This window comes from Camellia sinensis, chromosome 13 (genome assembly GCF_055761805.1).
Source record: "Camellia sinensis isolate YWXY chromosome 13, ASM5576180v1, whole genome shotgun sequence".
Classification (NCBI taxonomy): Eukaryota; Viridiplantae; Streptophyta; class Magnoliopsida; order Ericales; family Theaceae; genus Camellia; species Camellia sinensis.
Genome location: NC_138973.1, coordinates 68,812,712 through 68,834,696, shown reverse-complemented (window position 1 = coordinate 68,834,696; position 21,985 = coordinate 68,812,712). Strand labels below are relative to the sequence as shown.

The following is a 21,985-nucleotide window of genomic DNA, read 5'->3' as shown; positions in this document are numbered from 1 at the left end:
ACACATGTCGCACAATAATAAATAATTGTACAAAATTTAACTAAACAATTTATTTAAACCATGGTATGAAATAATAATTTAGATACAAAGAAAATAAACCATAATCACATACATGCATGAATTTTTAATTTATAAGATTAGACTATCACAATATTAAATAAACCACAATACACCCATACATGGATTACTAATTTACAATATTTAATGAATTAGACCAACACAATAATTAATTTTTTTATCCAAATAATTAATTGAAGTAATGATCTTAAACTTGTTTAGAAAATTTCAGATTATACCTTAGGTATTAAAAATTATAAGTAAATTATTTATACAATTCTAAAATTTGTGCAAATTTACAGAATATTCAATAAAGATGTTTAGGTCATTTTTCAGAAAGAATTTCCCAAAAATAAGTTATAAATAATTCTGTAAAATTCTCAGAAATTTTATGACACATATTTATCACATTTTCTTAAATTAATTCCATACTTAAAGTCATAGATCAACTCCATAATCTAAAAATTTATTATGAAACTAGACTTCTCAAATTTCATCTTTTAATTAGAAATTGCCAGATTTGGCTTAACATAGAATTTTTAATAAATTTTCAAACCTATGGTAAAATATGTCTTACAGTTTCAGATTTAATTAAAAATTTGTATAAATTTGTACAAAGCTTAATAATTGTTGCCAAAATTCCTGGTATTAGAGCCTAGGTTTGAACCTTTGGGCCTTGGGTAACAATTTTTTTTATTTTTACGTTTAAGAAAACCTTACATTAACTTGTAATTTTCAGCGACTTAACTAAGTTAGAATCTTTTTAATTGTAGGATGTAGGGTCATTAGATATTAACTCTAATGAGGAAAGTTCGGCGGGAAACTATGACATAGAATCTGACCCAAGCGAAGAAGTGGAGTTGTATGTGGAAGACTATGAATTTGAGCCTGAGCCTGAGCTTGAGCCTGAACCTGATCCTGAGCTTGAGCCTAAACCTGAGTCTGAGCCTAAACCTGAACCCGAAGAGGTTGTACCAATGTACAACCCACTGGAAGTAATTATGATTGAGTCAGACACTGAAAAGGAGTCTATAGAAGGCAATTCTGATGAGAGCACTGGAGATGTAGGAGCCGTGTTTGAGAATTGAGATGTGTGAAATGCGTTGCAGATTGGCTCTTTTGTATATGTTAGAATTTATCTCCTAGGAGGTTGTGCTTGGAAAGCTGAGAGTTGGGTAGGTGCCTATATCGAACCTGTCCAAATTCTAAGACAAGAAACTCTCTGGTTATATTAGCTAGGCCCTTTCCTGGATGGTTTCACTGATAAGATGGGCAACCTCTTTGACATTTGGAGCCTTCAGTATATCATGCCCAACCCAAGTAGAATTGTGAAGTGAGATGGGTCAGTGGACTTCAAGGACTGGAGGATCTATCGGGAGAAGTTGGTACAACTGCAAGGGCATTGTGTGTAGGGAACTGCTGTCTTCGTGAGGGTGCTATGGTGATTCATGGGGCTTTTCCAAGCCACATTTGAGCCGGAAGCCCTTGTGAGGAGAGACTTTCCTTGGCAGTTTTAGATGCCTTAAGGGAATTACAAACTAGGCTAACCGAATGTTTTGTGTGCTTACTTGTAAAATTGCCTAGTTTAGAATTGTTGATGTAAGAATTAACCTGGGATTGTAGGGTCTATCTTTTGCCAGTAGTATTTTTAATTTTATTTATTTATCTTTATTTTGATGATTGTAGCTTATCTAATCTAATTAATGAAGTTTCCTTTTTTTTAATTATATATTATTTACTATCCTTGCACATAAATATAATAATATATAATAATAATAAATAAATAAATGAATAAATCATAAATTACTAAAAAAAAAAATTCCATCATGAAGAATGGTTGGACGAACAAGAAATAGTAACAACGGTAATGGTGATGGAGTGTCTGATGGCGATGTCGCTCGAATTATACGCGCAAGTGCTGATAGGGTAGGCAATATACCACCCTGAAACCAAGATCAAAACAAATCTGAAATGATAACAAAATTTGAAAAGTTACATCGTCACAAATTGTTTGGTGGATCAAACCCCTATGAAGCTGAAGCTTGGTTAAGACAAATTAAGAAGTTGCTAGATACTTCTGACATCCAAAATGAGCAAGATAGAGTGACCATGGCAGCATTTCAAGTGGAAGGGGAAGCAGATCATTGGTGGGAAATGATCAGAAGTACTCAACAAGTAAAGACATTAACTTGGAGACAATTCGAAGACTTATTTATGGAAAAGTATTTTCCTAACTCGCTAAGACAAGAAATGATTCAAGAGTTCCTCCAACTGAAACAAGGAAAAATGTCAGTCACTTAATATGCGAACCGTTTTGAAGCTCTCTCATGGTACACTTCAGCCATAGTAGCAAATGAAGAGGATAAGGTAAGACGATTTGAATGGGGTTTGGACACAGACATTAGAGGAAGATTGATCATAGTGCAACTTTCCACCTATGCTCAAGTGGTGGATCGAGCTTTAATTATGGAACGAGAATTAGTTGATTCCGAACGCATTCAAAATCAACGATCAAGGAAAACAACAACCAACCACGCGGAGGAGGTCCAGTCCACAACACCAGAAACCATTTTGCACTAGCACCTTATGCCAGAGGGTTGCAGCAGCAACAAAGGCAGAATCGAGGAAACCAGCAAGGAGGAAACTTTGTAAATGAATAGAAAGGAAAATGTTTCAGATGTGGTCAACAGGGGCATCGTCGAAGTGAGTGTCCTCAAGGTGGGGAGTATTTTATGGATTGGTGAGGGGCACAACAATACAACAAATGCCAACCAGGGCAAGGTTCTAAGCCTACTCAAAATACTCAGACCAACAAGGGGCAACCACAAGTCTCTAGGAATGCAGGCCGACCATGAACATAACCACAAAGGAGCTAGAAATGGAAAGAAACCAGGAGGGACTAACCAACAGGCAGTAGGGAGAATGTATGCTCTCCAAGAAGAAGAAGATGTTGGTAACCCATCAGTAATTCAATGTATGTTAATCCTTATGAATTCTTTGGTTAAAGTATTGTTTGATTCTAGAGCTTTGCATTCTTTTATATCCACTACATGTGTGTCAAGTTTGGGTTTAGAGCCAGAGACGTTAGAGATAGCTATGAGTGTCGCTTCACCCATAAGAGGTCAAACCCGAGTAAATCTAGTATATAAATCTTGTTTACTAGAATTCTCCGATTCATATTTGATCTGTGATCTAAGAGTTATTGAGATGTCTTATTTTGACGTCAACCTAGGAATGGACTGGTTGTCAGTTCATCGAGCCATTATTAATTGTTACTGTCAGACAGTGACAACATCCTCCCTTAATGGCACGAAAGTTAATTTAAAGGAGATAAACAAGATTCTTTAATTCTAACATGTCGCAAGTCGCAGTGGCATGATCAACTAACTGGATGGTTGGCAAGCTTAATTTTGGAAAACGAAAATCGAAAGGATCCAGGGTTTCCCCATGTGGTGTGCGAGTACACTGACGTTTTTCCTGACGAATTATCGGGATTACCCCTAAAACGAGTCATAGATTTCACGATTGAGCTTCAACCTGGGACTTCACCAATTTCAATAGCACCACATCATATGGCGCCAACCGAACTTCGAGAATTGAAGGAGCAGTTGCAAGAATTGTTGAATAAAAAGTTCATCAAACAAAGTACGCCTCCCTGGGGAGCACTAGCATTATTCGTGAAGAAGAAGAAGGATGGAAGGATGGAACCTTAAGATTGTGCATCGATTATCGACAACTAAATCGAGTCACCATTAAAAATCGATATCCCTTACCAAGAATTGATGACTTGTTTGATCAATTAAGAGGTTCAAAATGTTTTTCCGAAATTGACCTTTGGTTGGGATATTACCAACTTCGTGTTAAAGAAGAAGATATACCCAAAACTACGTTTTGAACCCGTTATGGCCACTATGAGTTTGTGGTAATGCCATTTGGTTTGACGAATGTATTTGGGGTATTCATGAGTTTAATGAACAAAATTTTTACACCTTATTTGGATCAATTTGTGGTAGTATTCATTGACGATATTTTGATATACTCATGATCGGAGGAAGATCACGAGCAACATCTGAGGACCGTTTTGCAAATTCTAAGGGAGAACCAATTGTATGCTAAAGCTAGCAAATGTGAATTTTGGTTGAAGGAAGTAAAATTTTTAGGTCATGTTGTATCTGAATCAGGAATATCAGTGGATCCTGCTAAAGTAGAAGCAGTAATGGGATGGAAACAACCTAAGAATACATTTGAGATTCATAGTTTCTTGGGATTAGCAGGTTATTATAGGAGATTCATTCAAGATTTCTCTAAATTAGCCAAGCCGATGACACGCCTAACACAAAAAAGAGTAAAGTTTGAATGGAACGAAACTTGAGAGTAGTCGTTTCAAGAACTCAAGAAGAGACTGGAAAGCGCTCCTATATTAATCATACCCGAACGTGACGTTGGGTACACAATTTATTGTGATGCCTCTAAAGAAGGGTTAGGTAGTGTATTAATGTAAAACGGGAATGCAGTAGCTTACGGATCAAGACAATTAAAGAATCATGAGAAAAATTATCCTACTTACGATCTGGAGTTGGCGGCTGTGGTCTATGCATTTAAGACTTGGTGACTTCACCTTTATAGCGAAAAGTTTGAGATATTTACCGATCATAAGAGCTTGAAGTACTTGTTAGCTAGATCAAGGATCAACTTTTGATCCAGCAGAGCAGCCGTCAACTTCGGCTCCATATCTGATCCCGATATCCCAACGCCAACGCCGACGACGAACCATTTTTGCTGCCGAGATGGGCCGCTAGAAAGCAGTTACTAAAGATCTCTTGGCCAACATTCCATCCACCGTAGACGCTTAATCAGCACCCACTCAGCCTCCAAAGTCAAAAAAAAGAATTAAGAAGGCTCAGCCAAAGGCAAAGGTGACTCAGATTGACACTGAAGACACCTTGCCAATCTCCAAATTGGCTGAGAGTGATAAGTCCAATTCTGCTGTTGAAAAGAGGCTTGCCGAGACCCAACCATCCGAGTCTGTTAGATCAAAGAGGTCGAGGTCATCCTCTGCAACCACCTCGGGATCTTTGAAGCATGATTTCCCCTGGGCCCTCCAGATTACATTGGAGGACAGGCCAGTCAGAGCTGGCGATAGCGCCATCGATGTTAATGTCGGCGTCGCCCTTAGTATCGCTCTGCTTCTTCTCGGCGATCTCAACCAGAATGTCGATATGAGCGAGTATGAAAATTTTGCCCTGATGCTCCAGCACTCTGTTCAAGTAAGTCTTCATACTTGGTATCTTTCTTTCTTTTTTTGTACTTAGAAAATTTTCTAATAACTTCTGCTTTGTTCACCTTCAGGCCATCCAGCATGCTCATTCTTTCTCAATGCATGCTTTTGAGAATCGGAAGGAGCTGGTCGACAAGAAGAAGGAGGCTGCTAGTCTACAGAGGACTAATAAAAACTTGCAATCAAAGATGAAGACCTTGGAGGATCAAACCGAGGCTGCTATCAAAGCAAAGGATAATGCCGAGGAAAAAGCAGAATCCGCTGAGGCCATCAAGAAGGTTCTCGAGGTCGAAAAGAGAGAGGCCGAGGAAAAGATGACCTAGGCTCAAAAGGAACTTCAAGAAGCCCTGGCCACAAAAGAGGCCGAAGTCAAGGCCACCGACGAGAAGGGATACAATGAGGGGGTGGCCGACATTACGTCGGATTATGAGAAACAAGTAAAGCAGGCATGCAACAAGGGTTTCACCCTTGGTTGGATGACTTTACTTAAAAAGCTCGAAATCTCCGATGACTCCCCCCTCAGGAATACCGACGTTCTTCCTCTGCCATTCCCCCCGACTCCAAGCCAATCCGACGACAACTTTGCATTTGAGGAGGAGGTTTTGGTGAGGAAGCCAAAAGACGCTGCTGGGGCCAAGTCCCCTTCTCAAAATGAGCAAGTCCTGGACTTGACTCAGGATGAGGAGGGTGAGGAGGTTCCTATAGATGCTGCACCTCAAAAGGCGCTATCGGACGTGTCTATTGCCGACAAGATCCTTGATCAAACCCTGCAGGAAATAGACGCCGAGCTCGTGGCTGAGAAGGCAGCTGAGGTGTCCTCCTAGCAATCTTCTGATCTTCAAATCCAACCATCTGTTGTTGCTGAAGAGTCTTAATTTTGATGTCCCTTTCCTATATTTTTGTACTTTGTTCTTTGGTTTTCCTTTGAAACAATGTAAGCTCTTCACATGGCCGATGTGCCTTCTTATAAATACAACTTCTTTGTTTTTGCTTGCATATTTGTCTTTCCTTCGCTCCTTTTGTATGATTCCATACTTTAGAATATTTTGCATATCTTCAATGCACACCTTAGTCTTGTGCCACCTTCTTGGGGTGACATACCTTGGTTATACAAGCCAATGGTGTATCTCGGCAAGTACATAAATACCTTTCTTGGTATGGTCTTGGTCTCAACTTGTAAACTTTTCTCAAATTTCAACAAGTGTTAAACATGATCTCGGTTTTAACTTCAACTTGTAAACTTTTCTCAAGTTTTAACAAGTGTTAAACATGGTCTCGGCTTAACTTCAACTTGTAAACTTTTCTCAAGTTTCAACAAGTATTAGACATAGCCGTAGTTTAATTTCAACTTGTAAATTTTTCACAAATTTCAGCAAGTGTTAAACATAATTTCGGTTTAACTTCAACTTATGAATTTTTCTCAAATTTCAACAAGTGTTAAATATTATCTCGGCTAACTTCAACTTATAAATTTTTCTCAAATTTCAACAGGTGTTAGACGAATCCATAGTTTAACTTCAACTTGTAAATTTTTCACAAATTTCAACAAGTGTTAAACATAATTTCAGTTTAACTTCAACTTGTAAATTTTTCATAAATTTCAACAAGTGTAAAACATTATCTCGGCTAACTTCAACTTGTAAATTTTTCACAAATTTCAACAAGTGTTAGACATATCCATAGTTTAACTTCAACTTGTAAATTTTTCACAAATTTCAACAAGTGTTAAACATTATCTCGGCTAACTTCAACTTGTAAATTTTTCATAAATTTCAACAAGTGTTAGACGTATCAATTTTCTAATTCTCTGCCCCCTAATGTGGACTTAAGTTCCACTTGGGTTCTCATTATGCATGTATTCCAGAAACGTCGGCAAGTATCTTATCAATCATAAATGTAGAAGAATTCTGCTAAAATTTTATTTATTTACTTCGGTAAATAACAAAGAACAAAAAAGTCTAATGATAGAAAAATTTTAAGTTGCAAGTATTCCAAGGTCTTGGCAACTCTTTGCCATCATTATCTTCAAGCCGATATGCCCCATTGCCCAATACCGAAGTGATTATGTAGGGTCCTTCCCAATTTGGGCCAAGCTTACCCTCTCTGGGATCCTTTTTTGGTGCTGACGACTTTTCTCAAGATCAGGTCGCCGACTTGGAACTCCTTTGGGTTAACTCTCTTATTATAAGCCCTAGCAAGCTACTGCTGGTATGCTGCTAGCTGAATTGCAGCTCTCTCCTTTCTCTCTTCTAGTAGATCCAGATCTCGGGCTAATAATACATCATTGGTCCCATTCTCTACTCCTTGGGTTCTGATCCCTAGAATGCCGACCTCCATAGGAATGACTGTTTCTGTGCCATAAGCCATGGCAAATGGGGATTTTTCGGTTGGTCTTCTCGGCGTAGTCCGATATGCCCAGAGTACACTTGGTAGTTCATCTACCCACTTTCCTTTCGCTGTCTGCAGCCTCTTTTTTATCCCATCAAGGATAACTTGTTGGATGCTTCTGCTTGTCCATTGCTTTAAGGAAAGCTTGGGGTTGAAAAATAATTTTTGATCATGAATTTTGCACAGAAACTCTTGATTAGTTGATTGTCAAATTGTGTTCCATTATCGGCAACTATTGCTCTTGGAATCCTAAATCTGGTGATAATGTTCCTCCATATGAAGTTCTTCATGTCCACATCTCGAATCTTGGCTAGGGGCTCAGCTTCTATCCACTTGATGAAGTAATCTGTTGCTACCAATAGATACTTTCTTTGTCCAGTTGCTTGGGGCAGTTGCCCAGCGAGATCCATACCCCATTGGGCAAATGGCCAAGGACTGGATACTGGGTTCAGGTCTGCTGCTGGTTGGTCTATCAGTGGCGCAAACCTTTGGTACTTTTCACACTTTTTGACATAGGCCTCTGCATCCTTCTGCATGTAGGGCCACTAATATCCCTTGGCGATGGCCCTATGAGCTAGTGATCTGCCCCCAGCGTGACTTCCACAAATTCTTTTATGTATTTCATATAAAAAATCTTCAACTTGTGAAGGATGTACACACCTCAAAAGGGGTCCAGTGAAGGATCTTTTGTAGAAATGTCCTTTCGCTGTCAGACTGAATCTTGCCGACTTCAATCTGATCTTGTACGCCTCTTTGTGGTCATTAGGCAGCTTTCCTTCCTTTAAGAATGCTACAATTGCATCCATCTAGCTTGGTCCCTTATCCACACACATTGCTTCACGCTTTGTGGTCAGTGGCTCGATGCTGAGGCTCGACAAGTAGTCAACTATAATTGTTCTTACTTTTCCAGGTTATATTGCACTAGCCAGGTTGGCCAGTGCATCGCCGTGACTGTTATCATCTCGGTTTACCTGATGTAGTCGGCAATTCTGAAACAAGGTTACCAACCTGTTGACTTCCTTTGCGTAGGCCAACATCCTTTCATCTCGGGCTGCGAACTCGCCCGTTGTCTGGTTGACTATGAGCTGCGAATCACAGAAGACTATTACCTTATCTACTTCTGCCACTACTGCCAGCTTCAGTCCTGCAATCAATGCTTCATACTCTGCTTCATTATTTGAGGCCTTAAACCCCAAACAAATGGATTGTTCTAATATCTGTCCATCTAGAGATACCAGAACTACTCCTGCCCCCGCTCTTTGTCGGTTTGAACTCCTATCAACAAGCAGTCGGAAGGAGTCGCCGATATAAATGCTGCAGGGTCTGAGTTTTTCTTCCTTCCTTTGTTCCGTTGCCTTCGGCTAGGCTCCTCTTTGCTGGTTTGGACATCGTTCACGTCGGCTCAACGGAGCCCGATGTATGATGGATTCAGGCGTGAACTCGGCCACGAAGTCGGCCAAAACTTGGCCTTTGATTGCTATTCTGGGTTTGAACTCCAGGTCATACTGGTTCAAGGCCACTGCCCATCTGGCTATTCTCCCTGTCAGGTCTCCCTACTATAACAGGGACTTCAATGGGTGTTCTGTTAACACCATAATTTTGTGGGCTTGGAAGTAATGGTTCAGCTTCTTTGAAGCCATTACTAATGCCATCGCCAACTTCTCTAGGGGTAAATACCTGGTTTCTACGTCAGCCAGGGTTTTGCTTACATAATAAACAACCTTTTGTTCCCCTTTTTGTTCTTGGATTACCATTGCACTTACCGCATGTTCTAAAACTGCCAGGTACAGGAACAGCTCCTCTCTAGGTTCTGGATTTGAAAGAACTGGAGCTGTGGTCAGATACTTCTTCAAGTCGACCAAGGCGGCTTCGCACTCCTCGGTCCATAAGAAGTCTGTGGCTTTCTTCACTAAGTTGAAGAAAGGTTTGCACTTGTCTGAGCTTCTGCTTATGAACCTATTCAGGGCTGCGACCCTTCCAGTCAGCATTTGTACCGGTTTTGCCGACGTCAGGCTCTTCAACTCTAGGATGGCCTTGATCTAATATGGATTGGCCTCAATGCGCCTTCTGGTCACCAAGTACCCTAAGAACTTACCAGATCTAACTCCAAATGCACACTTCGATGCATTGAGTCGGAGCCGATATGTTTTAAGGATTTCAAAGACTGCTTTTAGGTCGGCCAGATGACCCTAAGGTTCCTTGGTCTTCACGACCATGTCGTCGATGTGAACTTCCACCGTTCGGCCAATCAGGTGTCTGAACATCTTGGTTACCAATCTTTGGTAAGTTGCTCCTGCGTTTTTCAACCCAAAGGGCATCACTCTGTAGCAATACAGCCCTTTTGGGGTGATAAACGCGGTCTTCTTTTCATCTGGGGGTACATGGCTATCTGGTGGTACCCCCTGTAGGCATCTAGGAAGCTAACCACTTCCCGCGTACCCAAAGTATTCGAACCCGGTATGCACTGATACCAAGTTGTAATGCCCTAAGAAATAAACCCATCATAGCATACATTCATGATAAATAAAAGAGTTTTCATATTACAATCATCAGAGTATTCTTGCAAAAGGTATTACATGTTGACAATAAAAGTAAACACCCTATAGGCTTACAACTTTCCAAGTCAACACTTGGTTACAAAAGAGAGTACTAACTTTACACAAATAAGCCTTTGGCTTGGTATACATGTAATACAACAAAAATAACAAAAAAAAAGTCTACAGCCTCAAGCCTCCCAAGCTACGTCCTTGGAGGTGGCATAACACTTGTACCTGAAAATGATGTCCCATATAGGGTGAGCCAACGCCCGGTAGAGATATGCTAAACATAATATGAGCAATAACTAAAACATTAGCACTTGATAAAATGTTTAACTTAACAAAACTCAACTCATAAACATGGCTCAGAACCTAGCCAAATAACTGAAGTGAGATTACACCTCATGCCAACAATACTACAAATTGCCATTTTACGGAAATTGCGTCTGCGGGATTCGGCACCCATGTATTTTCATTCTCTTATGGCCATTTTACGGATATTTCATCCGCAGGACTCGGCACCCAAGTATAGATATATTCGGATTGCCATTTTACGGAAATTGCGTCCGTGAGATTCGGCACCTATGTATAATTATATTCAAACGACCATTTTACGAAAATTTCATCCGCAGGATTCGGAACCCATGTATTCAAATACACAACTTGATTAGTTTCAATTCACCTAATCATCATGCAATGTCTACAACAATCAAGACTATCCTCCACTGATAGCCCAAAGCAGTTATTTCTAAACAGATAATAAATGCCTTAACAAATATATAATAGACATTTTCAAAAGTGAGCGATCTATAAATCCAACTCTACCATTTTATCTCATAATGAGCAAATTCCAATATCCCCAACTCAATTTCATAACAAATGCCATTAATTACACTAATGACCCAAATATACCAAAATATGGCATTTTTCCCTTTAAGCTCAATATTGACCCAAAGGTCCAAATATTATCAACAACACCAATAATCTCATTTCTAGGCTCAAATATACATGTATAAGCTCAAAATACAAAACCCCTCTTTTATACAATTTGAAACCCTAACACCCAAAATCACCCAACATCAACGTTATATCAAAATGACTAAAAATTTGTGTCAAAGACCATAAGAATGAGTAGTTATCCCTACCTCGAGATGAAGAGCTCAAATGGAAGAGATGACCAAAATCCAAAGTGCTCTAAATCCAAGATTTTTCAAATTAAAAGGAAGCCCTCAACACTCTCTATCTTTCTTACAAAGAGCCTAGGTTAGAAACTCACTCGAAGTAGATCAAACCCTAGAGAGAAGTTGTTTAGAGGGAGAGAGAGTTCAGATCTAGGGTTTTTGAAAAAGAAAGAGATGAAAAAGTGAAGTGTAATCCCGATGCTGTCTACTGATATATGTATGACCCACTCGAGCGGAGAATAGGACGCTTGAGCGTCAAACACAAAAACTGGACCTGCTCGAGCGTAAAGATTCTCGCTCGAGCGCCAAGACACAACTGCAAAACACACCCGCTCGAGCGCAAAGAGAAAGCCGCTCGAGCGTAGATTCCCCCCTTCCAGAACTTTTACAGATAATGAACTACCCGCTCAAGCGCCAAGACACCCGCTCGAGCATAAGGAAATCCGCTTGAGCGTGAAAAACACACTTGCAGAAGTTTTGCAGAGGCATGAAATGCTGAGAGTGTGTAAACCCCGCTCGAGCGGACAACCAAAAATCAAAATCCGCTCGAGCACAAAGGGACTCGCTCGAGCGTACCGCCAAAAATCTGGGCAACAAGGAATGAGATTAAAGCTCAACCAACCTATTCGAAACATGCCCAATACATCCTAAAACTCAAACACATGGAATTAAAGGATAATGACAAGATATATAACCACCAACTCCACGGAACCTAAGTCTGGAATACAACAATCAAAAGAAGAGAAACCGGGATCGCTATATCAATCTTGGGTAAAGGAAAACTGTCTTTGGGACAGGCTTTGTTTAGGCTGGTAAAGTCAACGCAGAACCTCCATTTACCATTCTTTTCTTCACCACTACTGTGATCAATAGCCATGTCAGGTAGTTTACCTCTCGAATGGCCCTGGCCTCCAGAAGTCTGTTTACTTCCTTTTCCACTGCCTCGACGTGCATCAACGTCGGTCTTCTTGCTCGTTGGATTACAGATTTGGCCGACCTGTCAACATTCAGTTTATGGCAAGTGACCTCGGGGTCAATGCCAAGCATTTCATAGGGCGTCTAGGCAAACACTTCAATGTTTGCCCTCAGGAAAGCCTCCAACTCTTTTTCCTCTTCTTCGGCTAAGCCTGAGCTGAGAAGAAAGAAGCGTTCTTCATCCCCCTTCTGGATGAGGATTTTCTTCAGTGCTTCTTCAGTCTTCTCGGCTGGCTCCTTGCCGACATCTTCTAAGACTTCCACGTCCTTGTCTTCGATTTCTGCCTTTTCTGGTTCTCGTATGCTGCAAGTAGATTTCATTGCTGCCATGGAGCAATTCTTTGCCTTCAACTGATCTCCTCTGACTTCTTTTATCCCATGCTCTATTGGAAACCGTAGTAGTTGGTGCAATGTTGAGGGAACAACCCTCATTGCGTGCAACCATGGCCTCTCCAGAATTGCATTATAAGGGAAGGGTGTGTCGGTTACGGTGAACTCTGTCTGTATCTTCTTAGTGCCAGCCTGCACCTCCAAGCTCGTTGTTCCTAGTGGCCACGTCAGCGTTCCATTGAACCCGACCATTGGGCCATTGGATTGCTCCAAATCGTCTGGGTGAAGGCCAAGCTCCTTGTAACACCTGACGTACATGATGTCACAAGAGCTGCCTTGGTCGATTAGGATGCGTTTCACTTGGCACTCCCCGACCTAGATGGATACTACCAAGGCATTATTGTGGGGATGTTGGACCATCTCAAGATCGGCTTCAGTAAAGGACACTGCTGGTCCTTGGTACACCTCGGCCCGATGTCATTTTTCCCCGACCTGGTACACGTGCTGCAAGTGTTTTGCCCTCTAGGTCTCCCCTCGTATTTTATTTTCGTTGACCTTCGAGTGAATTACATTAATTACCCGAGGTCCGCCCGCTTGCGGTTGTTGTGCTGGAGGGGGTGGTGGAGCTGCTGGTGCCTGAGGCAATCTTCCATGTTCTTCCCTTGTCCTGGCCTCGTCTATAAGGTCCCTTAAATGGCCTTGCCTTACCAGGTCTTTCAGGTGTACTTTCAGGGCTCTGCAACCCTGAGTCATATGCCCATCTTCGTTATGGTAAGCACAATGCTTACCAAGGCTTCTTCCCATAAATTCTCCTAGCACCTTGGCTGGTGCTCTGAAATAGGGCTGGGATCGAATTTTGTCTAGGACTTTGTGAATTGGGATTCGGAACACAGTTGTGACTTCTTGTGTAGCCCTCAGTCCTATCTCTTTGTTGGACCCGTTGTTACCTCGGCCTCGCTTCGGCGAGCCGTTACCTTTCTCTTGCTTTGTCTTCTTAGTTCCTGACGTGTCTTCCTCGGCTCTGGCATACTTCTCGATTCTGGCCATGAGCTCTTCCATGCTTTTTGGCAATGTCTTTGCCAAAGATTTTCGTAGTGGACAGTTGTCTTTTAGGCCGTTTTTGAAAGATACGACTGCCACCTTTTGGTTGCACTCGGGTATTCGGTTGAACACCTCGTAGTACCTTTTTGCGTATGCCCTAAGGCTTTCATCCTTACTGATTCTCAGAGCCATCAATACGTCCACCCTTAATGGCTGTAGCTTGTTTGTTACGAATCTGGCCACAAACATCTCGGCCAGGCCTTCCCAGGTTTTCACACTTCCCTTTGGTAGTTTGTGAAACCAATTCGATGCAATCTCCCCGAAGGATGAGGGGAACACTTTGCAGAGTAACGGTTCGTTCCCACTATACAATGCCACTGAGTTCAAGTATAATCCAACGTAGAAGTTGGGGTCTGACTTACCATCGTATATTTGGAACCTCGGCATACTGAATCTCTTTGGAGCCTCAAATTTGTCCAATTCCACTGAGAATGGTGTTCTCGGCTTAACAGGTGAAGTTACCTCGGCATCGGCATTATGTTGTTTCCTCTTGAGGTAATCTCTCAAGTCTTCTTTGCTCCGCCCAGGAGCTCGGTTATCTCCCGACTTCAGTCTTTTCAGCATACTACTCTCAGCTTCGTTGTAGGCCTTTTTCAACATTTCTCCATGAGTTATGTCGAAGCACAACTCCTGCCTTTGAACATGCCGATGTTCTCTGGGGTCTGCTTCTTTAGTGCGATGTGTCCTTCGTGACTCTTCTCTCCACGACTCTCCTCGCCCGACCTCCCTGGAAGGCCAGTGAGAGTGTTTTTCGCTTCTGGTGTGCTGAGGGGCTATTGGGATTAGTTTCTGCCCTCCCTTTTGGGCATTGGCCGCTGGAATCGGCGTGTCCTGCAGTGGGAATAGTGGCTGCATAACGTTATTATGCATCATAAAATTGACAACCGATTGTAGGTCTGCCAACTTGTTTGTCATCTCTTTTACCTCTTCGTCCCTCCGCAAGCATCTATCCTTCCATACCTGGAGGTCGTCCTCGTTGTAGTATCCACTTTGATCTGATTTTTTTGGTACGTCGCTATCCTGGCCGACGTCTTTCTTGCCGTGATTATGGTTTTGAGTCTCCTCATTGCGACCATCTTCCTCCACGTTTGGGTCAACGTGTTTACCACTCCCAGCAGGGATTTCGTCCCCAACCTTATCCTTCTGTCCGTCACTGGTCATCTATTCTCTTTTCTTTTCCATAGACGGCGCCAAATTGTGTGATTGAATTTCTGACCACACTGCCAAACTCAGTATTCAGCTAGAGAGCACTGGCAGAATAGATGGCACCTGACTGACCTGTAACAGAAAGAGAAGATTCCGGCGGTGGTTCGTCCTCCCGGGGGCACTCCGATGATCAAGTCAGTATATCTCAAAGATAATCAATAGTGCTAATCTCACTGTTCAGAATATAAATTGCGTACCTTAGACCCATCGGGGGTGCCTTTCTTTTATAGTTAATTCAATCCTAGTCCCCATAGAAGTCTAGCTTCAATGAACTTCTGCTCAGTGCTTATCCTAAACTCTCCAAGAGATAAAGATAAACTCCCTGAGAGTGTTATCCTTATCCATGCTGAAGTCTTTCCACATTCTAGAACTCTTGTGTCTTATCCGCTTATCCCGGATTCCGATATCTTCGGAGGTAACCTCGGCCTAGCCGAGATAACTTCAGCGTCATGACCAGGACACGTGGCACCTCGGTTGACACGTCGACGTCACCTTGACCACGTGTTGGTACTTAGAAAATATATCCCCACAGAACTGATGCCAATATTATAAGAGGATTTACTTTATTTTTTTTTACAAAAATAAATGGATTTATTTTACTTTAGGAGAGAATCACTATTTTGTTTAATTGGATTCATGAGATCCATAGTAGGTTCACTTCTTTAATTTAAATAGTTTATATATATATATATATATATATATATTAATTTAAATAGTTTATTTTGTAGTTTGTGGGAACTTGTTCATCTATAAAAAAAAATAATAATAAATTAATTTGATAATCGTAATCATAAATTTCATGAAACTGTTATTTAAAAGTATAAACGAAAATTTTGACTTTAAAATGAAATCTTTTTATTATTTAAAAATAAATTTGATAAAATTATATAATTAGAATTATTGAATCAATTCGATTTCATGCTTTACATCAAATCAAATAATTGAAGTGGTATCTGTGATAAGGAAAATGTCTCGTAACTTAAATTTTGTGGCTCAAATGGCTAAAACGACGTCGTTTTGGCCATTTTTATGTTATTTTGTACTCAAAACGACGTCGTTTTGGCCATTTGAACCACTTTTGAGCCACAAAATTTGAGTTACGTAGCATTGTCGCTGTGATAACTCTTATAGGCCTGTGGATTGGGGAAGTGTTTCACAGCACCCAACTGCGACGGCCTTGTTGAGGTTTGTGTTGATTTTATTTTGATAATATAAATTATTAATATTATAAGATTTGTTAGGTATGTGATTTATATTAAAAATGAGATTATTCGGATATGTATAATCTCATGATAAGATCATAATTATTTTTAAAAAAATTATCAAAATTATACTAACCGTTTATTTTTTTTAAACCATTAATGTAGTCTTTATTTTATTTTATTTTATTTTATAAATTTGATTCATATAAGATATTACAATAAAACTCGATGAATTACCATCATCATAATGAAGATCAAATACAAACTTTACAAATAAACTCTTAAATAGGAGAGAAAGTCTCAATTAATATACAGGGAATAAGACCTACACGCAGGTGAAGAGATGCATACTATTAACCCTTTAATGAAGTGCATGAGGTCTTGTCAATCAGGCTAACTCTTTTAGGTTACAAATGTTTAATTGATTTGATTTTTTTCATAGACAATTTATTTAGTAAACCTTACAATATGAATGATTTGGATCGATAGAATAAATTTGAGCAAAACTTCTACAAACTCACAATACGGTGTTGTACCTCAGGTTCTCATAGGACGATGCTTTCCACCAATCGGAAAGAAATTGATCCATATTAACAGTTGAGTTATAATGAGATCGAGTTCATTAAAACAAAAAAATTAATTAGATCACAGTTTGGAAAAAGAAATCTTCTTCTTCACACTTTTTTTTTAAGAAGAGAAAGTAAGAAACAAAGAAATAAAATAATGCTGTACCCAAACAAAAAAAGAAATAAAATAATAATAAAAATAATAAATGCATCCTATAATCATGTTCTCTAGAAGAGTCCAACTATTCTCAAATTCGATGGCCATAAATTATAGCCACTTGATCTTTTTTGAGTTTTTGGAGTTGTTTGAGATTTGTTTATTTAATAAATTTTTTTTTAATTTTTTATAAAAAGATATGTGGAGAAGTAGAAAGGTAATATATTTTAAATAAGTGTATTTATTAAATAAGTACACTTATTTAAATCATTTCAAAATATGTGCATGGTTTTATGTTATGCGAACACATGCTCTTTACTAAGGCTCATTTTGAAAAGTGGGTTAAAAGTCACTTTCTAACTTTTAACCCACTTTTTCTCTTCCAAAAAAAATAAAAATAAATAAATAAAAAGAAAAATGCTAGAGATACTAATAATTTTATTAACACACTCACAAATTAATATGGGTCCCATATCAAGCGATAGTTGATCTTATCAAAACTTGTGAGTGTGTTAGTAAGATTGTTAGTAAATGTGTACGTATGCCAAGTATTGTTGTAAAAAAAAAAAAAGTCAAAAAGTCAATTTGTAACTATCTTTCCAAAATACCCCTTAGTTATTCTGGTACTACTAAACTAAATTACAAATTTAATATTTGCAAATAATGGCTTCAAATATTAAATTTATAGAAGTACAAAATACTTGCATCAAAGTTTTTCTCTGAATTGAAATTATCCACCTTGATGCAAATAGTTTACAAGTCTTTCAACTTGTATAAGTATAACCTCTCATAATGAATTAGTTTATTTATAGGATACTCAAGTTATTGGGCCCAACCTCTAATTTTTTTGGACAAAAAGGACACAATTTATTCAAAAAGATAATTATTTATTGAAATCAAAGCAACCTATCTCTTGAAATCACCCTATTGTATTTGACTATCTTTTAAATTTACCAAACTAACTATCTGTTAAAATATAACACATGTTACTCATTCAACACCTTATCTATTGAATATCACACAGTTCTCTACCTTACCACCACCATTTGCTGTCAGTGGCCACTGATACCGACGGTGACTTTTTCGGCTAAATTTTCCAACGACTTTTTCTGTTGTCAATAACTTTTTTCAATGACTTTTCCAGTATGTCTTTATTGGAAAATAAGATTTTTTCCCCTTAAATCTAATGTCTTATATATACAGTTTTTAAGATGGACTTTTCACAAATTTTCTCTTATTTATATTAGAAAAATGATTTTCCCCCCGAATTTTTTCCCCCCGAACAGCCCGATTTTTTTTTTTTTTTTTGGCCTTTCCCGATCTGAAACAAATAGAAGAGAAAGAGAAGAGAGAAGAAGAGGAGATGGTCGCCTCTGCCCGATCGTCGCAGCTCGTCGTAGCCCCACCTCTACCTCTGCCCGCTGTCGCCTCCGCCTTTGCCTCCGCCTCCGATCGTCGCAGCCCCCGCCTCTGCCTCCGCTTCCGCCTCCGATCCGATCGTTGCAGCCCGATCGGAGGATCTGTGATGATGTGATGATGTGTTGGGTGGTTGATGATCTCTCTGTCTCTCTCTGCTACTCTTTCTTCTTCTTCTCTTCTTCTTTCTTCTTCTTCTTCTTTTCTGATTGAACAAAAAAAAAAAAATTCAAAACGACGAAACGACGTCGTTTTGAATTCGGGGGATTCGGGCACCCTCTCTTTCGAGCTACGTAGCACAACTCTTTATATTACTACTTTTAGACCTCTATAAAATTAAAATATAGTAAATAAAATGTACAGAAATTTAAAAAAAAAATTTATTGGATACTTCAAAGTTACAAGAAAGATGGAAAGAGGTACTTTTACTCACTTAAAGACTCGCCTATTGACTATGGTTTTACCAGACAAAATTTCGTACAGTTTTATAGGTAAAACGTGGACTTCTAATTCAAAATTTAAATATACACAAATAAAAACAAAATAAAGTTCTTACAACAAGACAATAAACCTTTTATAAGTTTAAAGTGTTAAAATTTAAAGTCCTAAACCGAAGAACATATATTGGCACTCCAATTATTTATTCTTTAAGCATATGGAGCATATCCTTTGTCCCATCAGGTCCCAATTTGAAGATTTCCGCAAAGACATTTCCATCACAATAGAATGTGGGTTTAATGTTGAAAAATTGTATTCAGACCAAGTTTGGCATCTTCAAAATAAGTCAAAAAGTCACTATCCTATTTAAGTCACATCATCTTATTTAAGTCACATCACCTCTCTATTACATCATTTCAAACCCAACCTATATTTGATAAAAAGTCAAAAAGTACACTTATTTAGAACATCCCAAACAACCTCTCAATGTCTTGTGGAAAAATATGAGATTATTAATTTTGTCAATGATGGGATATCTTTTTCATTGTCTATTTCTTCTTTTTTGGGCAAATTACATATACACCCCTCCAGGTTTGACAAAATTACAGATACCCCCCTGAGGTTTGAGAAATTACGAATTCCCCCCTGAATGCTATATTTGCATAAGAAATTAGGGGGTAATTTGTTATGAAATATAAACCTCAGGGGGTAAATTGTTATGAAAATACAAACCTCAGGGGGCGGGATGTAATTTCCGAAACCTCAGGGGTGTATCTGTAATTTAACCAAACCTGGAGGGGTGTATATGTAATTTGCCCTTTTTTTTTTCATTTTAAGAGGGGATTTGGACAGGATGCAAGATGGAGAAAATAAATTTGAAAAAATTAATAAATTTGAGTTTCAGTTTTTCAATTAAAGTAGACACGTATAATTTGTGTCATAGTAGTTTGTGGGCTTGCTCTTATAACTATAACAGCATATTTAACTATTGTCAGTTTTGGGGATCATCAATCCCTCTAGATTGTATAACTAATCTCATGTTTAGATTGTTTTAAAATTATGAGAAATTAATAAAATTTTATTAATTTTATAATTTAACTAATAAGTCTAGTTATCTATTTTGTATTTCACCTCCCTATTGAGATTCAATAGTCTCCTACATAGGAGATATCATGTCTGAATGAACTATTAGTTCGAATCTTAATTTTTTTAATCAAACATTACATTATATATTTTGTTAAATTATTAATTCAATTTCAAATCCATGTCTGCCTAGGCAGACATGCCCATCTTTTATGAAATTATTCAAATTAGATTCAGTTTCATATTTGTTTTGCATTATTTCAACTTTTCCTGTTTGATTCGTGGCCTCAATGATCTTGCATTTTTTTTTTTTTTTTTTGTCGAAAAATGTTAGGGATCCACAATTTATTTATACCTTCAAATTCACCACAATTACATAACAAGAGAGTTGGATTTATATTAAATATGTGACGAATCAGAGTTGAAATCTATCACACCACATAATAGTGGTTCAAATATGAACAAATTTTAGGTGTCTAAAATATTCTCTTTTTCCATGGATCAACCCATTAGACATTAATCATGCTCTAGCTAAAATATATCAATCAGAACTTCCATATATAATCAACACCTCAAGTGCAAAGAAGTTGTAATCATAATTTTCTTATATATATTCATTCTTTCTTAGCCTAGATATCGAATTACAAGCGACTAAAAACAATTGCATATGACAAAACAAACTTTGTGGACAACACTAAATGTGCACAAATTTATTAAACAACAGTGTCTGAATCTCACAAAAGATTGAAACTAGTGAGGTGTTATTGTACTTATAACACTGTCCTATAATTATAAAGAGAGGGAAGGGAGTGAAAAAGAGGTCTCAAGGGCAGAAGGTAATAGCATAATTGGTACCAGCAGGGCAAGTGAACAAACTTGTTGGATCATCCTGAGGATAGCTATAAGCATCTGGGCACCTATCCTTGAAGAACTTGGACAAAGGTGTAGGCCCACAGGTCCCAGGCCCATCAGTGCAACAATATTGATTGGTCTTGTAAACGGTACATGGGTTGTTGCACCCACCCGGGGTCTGCAACTCGGCTGGGCACTCGCTAACTATGTTAGCAGCACACCGGAGTGACTTGCAGACTGCAGTGGTGGGGCTAAAGTCCATCGGAATATTGAATCCATCAACATTGGATATGTCGACAAAGTCCAAGTTATTGGGCTGGTTCAATGCGAATTCAGCTAGGGTATTTGGGGCCTTACCGTAGCCTTGGCACTGGAGGAGCCCATTGCAGTCACCGGTCTGACATTGGCCATTGCCATTGGCATCGAAGTTGCAGTTGGTCCGGCCCCAAATGCGAGCTTGGGTTGTACCTGGGTTCACATTGACGGTCCAAGACTGGCCCGGGTCAAGACGCATACCCCCACCGGGTGAGGCAGCTGCCCAAACAGTGTAGGTACATTTGTTTAAGACAGCAAAGGTAGCTGCATTGGTGAAGGGGATCAATAGGGTGAAGAGGAGAGGGAATAAAATGGTGAGGCTTTTGGGGAAGCTCATGTTGCTGACTTAGAGTTATATGCTCAAGCAAGTATTAGGAGTTTTTATGGGATTGTATTGATGTGGTTTTGTGGACATACATTTGAGGGGTTTATATATAGTTTCAAGGCGGCTATATAGTTTTTGGTTTATGCGCGATCACCTCCATGAGTTGTGCAAAGAAAATTCAGAGATGTTGATAGACTTGAAATTGTTATCCTATCTCCCTAAATTTCCATGGACGTCAAGTCACCATTACATACTAAAATGCCAATCTGTTGATACTTCCACCTAAATAGTGGCGAATCCATGATTGTCTATGGACTAAGGGGTGGTGGCTACACTTATTTTGAAAATTTTTTTTTTTAATCAAAAAAAGTTAGGTATTAATTGTTACATTAGATTTTGAGGAGTTAAACCTTCAACTTCTGCCTTGCAAAAGTGTTGTTTCTATGCTACTAGACCACAAGGTCATGAACTCACTTTGAATAGATTTACTATAATTCAATGGTAGCTTTTAAGTCTCTAGTTTATTCTAATTGGATATTTATTCAGTAGTTTTGGAATATTATGTGATATTATTTACG

At 39.0% G+C, this 21,985-nt stretch overlaps 1 protein-coding gene across 1 annotated transcript; it reads right to left on the bottom strand.

Moving 5' to 3' along the window:
- Positions 1–20,505: 20,505 nt before the first annotated feature.
- On the bottom strand, positions 20,506–21,505 carry LOC114317784 (thaumatin-like protein 1). Its single transcript, XM_082902436.1, has one exon. The coding sequence runs from the start codon at positions 21,417–21,419 to the stop codon at positions 20,739–20,741; it is 681 nt and encodes a 226-aa protein (XP_082758562.1). The 5' UTR covers positions 21,420–21,505; the 3' UTR covers positions 20,506–20,738.
- Between the last annotated feature and the right edge of the window lie 480 nt (positions 21,506–21,985).

Coding starts and splice junctions, on each gene's coding strand:
- LOC114317784 (XM_082902436.1), bottom strand. CDS start 21,419: ATGAGCTTCCCCAAAAGCCTCACCATTTTATTCCCTCTCCTCTTCACC.